The 3,209-nt window shown below is 39.9% G+C and overlaps 1 protein-coding gene across 1 annotated transcript; it reads left to right on the forward strand.

Annotated features, from left to right (window-relative positions):
• The first annotated feature begins 401 nt into the window (after positions 1-401).
• Positions 402-1,803, forward strand: LOC129753272 (uncharacterized). Its single transcript, XM_055749070.1, has 2 exons — positions 402-1,661; positions 1,723-1,803. The coding sequence occupies exons 1-2, from the start codon at positions 402-404 to the stop codon at positions 1,801-1,803; spliced, it is 1,341 nt and encodes a 446-aa protein (XP_055605045.1).
• Positions 1,804-3,209: the final 1,406 nt, after the last annotated feature.

Below are 3,209 nucleotides of genomic sequence, written 5' to 3' on the forward strand. Positions count from 1 at the left end.
CTAGGCGAGTCACAACAGCGGTTCTGAGACACTTACGTAAGTCGATCCTTCTTATGGTTGTTTTTTTTTTTGTCGTTTGCGTTGTCTCATAAGAAAATGAACCAGCGGAGAACTATTTATTTTCGAAGCAAGCAGATTTTTTTGATTGGATGTTTCGAATTAGCATCAAAATATTTCTAGTGAGTCGTGAGTTGTTCACCGACAACGAGAACTACTGGGACTCACCTGATTTTCACTACTCACTGATCAGTTTGACTTCAACCTCTGAGCGAATCACATCGTCTTCAAGAGCAAAGTTAGGCATTCTTTTATTCAAATCTCGTTATCGGTAGTACCGGTAGTATTTTTTTGAGACCTGTGCGAGTACCCCACTGAGTACCTATAGTAGGAGAACACGAAAGATGGCCGCCGATCCAGGTGGCGGAACCCCACCGACCACGTTTGGTTCAAGGTTTCAAGTTTTGACCGTTGATGAAGAAAGCAACGGAACTATTGGATGGAAAACAGCCAAAAAGCAAAGAAATGGGAAAAGAACAGCACAGCGAAACGACCTCCACGAGCAACAATTCGTCAAGCAGTTGAGGACAGGAGGTTGCGACAATGGCGGACGGTTTCTGGTCGTAACTAGGACGGATCCAGAATGCACCATGGACGATCTCAATCCGTTTGTTATTAAAAAGTACTTCGACAACATAACATCTGGAGTACAAATTTCGAGATCCAAGGAAGGTACGTTACTTCTGAAGACCCTTGATCGTTACCAAGCGGAAAAACTTCTGAAGCTAACGAAGTTATGTGAAAGTGTTTCCGTCAAAATCACTGAACATACCACGATGAATCGATCCAAAGGAACCATCTTTTGCCCGGATCTGAACAAGCTCGATGACACTGTTATATTGGAATATCTGAAGGGAGCCCATGTGACAGAAGTTAAGCGCATGCAACGAAAGAATTCCAAAGGCAAACTTGAGGACACCGGCTCGTTTATTCTCACCTTCAATCTGAGTTACTTGCCACAGACGATTGAAGTTGGTTTTTACAGCTGCCGCATAAGGTTGTACGTTCCCAATCCAATGAAATGTACTTGCTGCCTCCGATTTGGACATCGAAAAGATCAATGTAAAGGTAACCAAGTTTGCGCATCTTGTGGACTTCTACTCCACAACGGAACACCATGCCCCAGACCATTAACCTGCATCAACTGCAACGGAAGCCATCATGCATTGTCTAAACAATGTCCGAAATTTATCGACGAATTAGAAATCCAGAGAATAAGAGTTACTGAACGAATTCCAATGAAAGAAGCGAGACAAAAACGACGCCTCCAGGTACCACAAGCAGTCTTTGGATTTTTACCATCATCTCGACCAACATTCGCCCACGTTGTGCAAAGCAGCGTGGCACCAATTACAACACCAACACCAAGCCAACAACCCCAACAACAGCGAGCATATGAACGAAAAATCAACAACCCACCATCAAGCCCCACCCGTTCTCTTGAGTTACCGGAAACAAGCAGTTCTCACCAAAACTCCTCTCTCGTGTGCACTCCCGACGTCGATGGAACTACGGAAGCCCGAACGCTGACCGAAATGATGCCGAAACCACTGTTGCCACAGGCGACGATGACGAAGACGGATACGACTGATGATAGGAACAACGTAAATATACCACAGTTAACTAACACTATATATAAACCTCCTAATACTAATGATACCACAGTTGATATTACTGAAAATTCAAATGATCACCCACATAGCCCAGATACTAACGATACAATGTCAGAAAACTTTAGGATTTTGAGTGATGCAGTTAGAACGTCTGCACTATTGCACTGACTCAAAATGGTTTTGATTGTACGATTTTTGACTGTAATCTTAATTTTTTTCAAAATGACCCTACTACAATGGAACTGTAATGGTTTTTACGCCCATTTCGAAGAACTGAAAATGCTTATTGCAGAATTTAACCCGGTTTTAATTTGCATTCAAGAATCTCACTTTAAAAGTTCTCAAACACCTACAATGAAAAATTATTCTATTTTCTATTCGATTGATACTTTACACCTTAGAGCCTCAGGTGGCACTGCAATTTGTGTCCGTAATGGATTTGAAGCTCAAGAAATAGATTTGAACACAAGCTTTCAAGCAGTTGCTGTCAAGGTTTTCTATCCTATTGAATTCAAATTTGCTCTCTACCTCGCCACCCTTTGTACAAAATTTTGTCTGAAACTTTGAGGAAAAACTTATCTGGATCGTCTAATGATTTCTGTAATCGATGTGTGGAATGTTTTAAAAAATACCAAGTCATGTACCATGAACCTATGAACAGGGGTTTCCACGAAATTCCTCCGTGGATCAAATCTAACGTATCGTTTGACCTCAGTTTGGAAGTTCTAAGAAAGGATGAAACCTATAAAGAAATGTACATATCGAAATTCAGACACACTAAGAACAAATATAAGAATTTTAAGTTGTTTTACACTGACGGATCCAAAGCTGACAATACTGCTGGATTTGCAGTGTTTGATGGATTGAATAATATCAAAAAAAGAGTTTCATCAATGACGTCGATATTCTCAGCAGAAATGTTAGCATTGAGAAGTGCGGTCGAAATGGCTATCGATAAGGACGAACATTATCAATTTTTGATTCTATCAGACTCTTTAAGTTCAATTCACGCTCTCCAAAATCCTTTCAGTGAAAACCCTTTAGTTCAACAAATCCAAACCCTTATGAGGAAAACTCCAGCTAAAGAATTCAAATTCATGTGGATTCCTAGTCATGTAGGGATCATTGGGAACGAAGAAGCTGATGAACTAGCGAAATCAACGAGACATGATTCTATCACATGGTATGCTCCATGTTTACACGATATAACATCTGTTATTAAAAATCTAGTATGGGTAGATTGGAATCAAAAATGGAACACCATGGAAAATAACAAGCTGTGGATGATTCAGAAAACTGTCAGTGAATGGAAAGGCGTAAACCGATTTTCTAGAAAAGATTCTGTTATACTAACTAGACTACGGATTGGTCATTGTAAATTAACGCATAAATACCTTTTAGAACGTACAACAAAACCACAGTGTTTAGAATGTCAATGCCCCTTAACTATTTTTCACGTGTTCAACGACTGCCAATCTTTTTTACATTTGAGAAACAAATATAAAATAAGTATGGATAGCTTGAAAAATAATGGAAACC

This window comes from Uranotaenia lowii, chromosome 3 (assembly GCF_029784155.1).
Source record: "Uranotaenia lowii strain MFRU-FL chromosome 3, ASM2978415v1, whole genome shotgun sequence".
NCBI classification, from domain to species: domain Eukaryota; kingdom Metazoa; phylum Arthropoda; class Insecta; order Diptera; family Culicidae; genus Uranotaenia; species Uranotaenia lowii.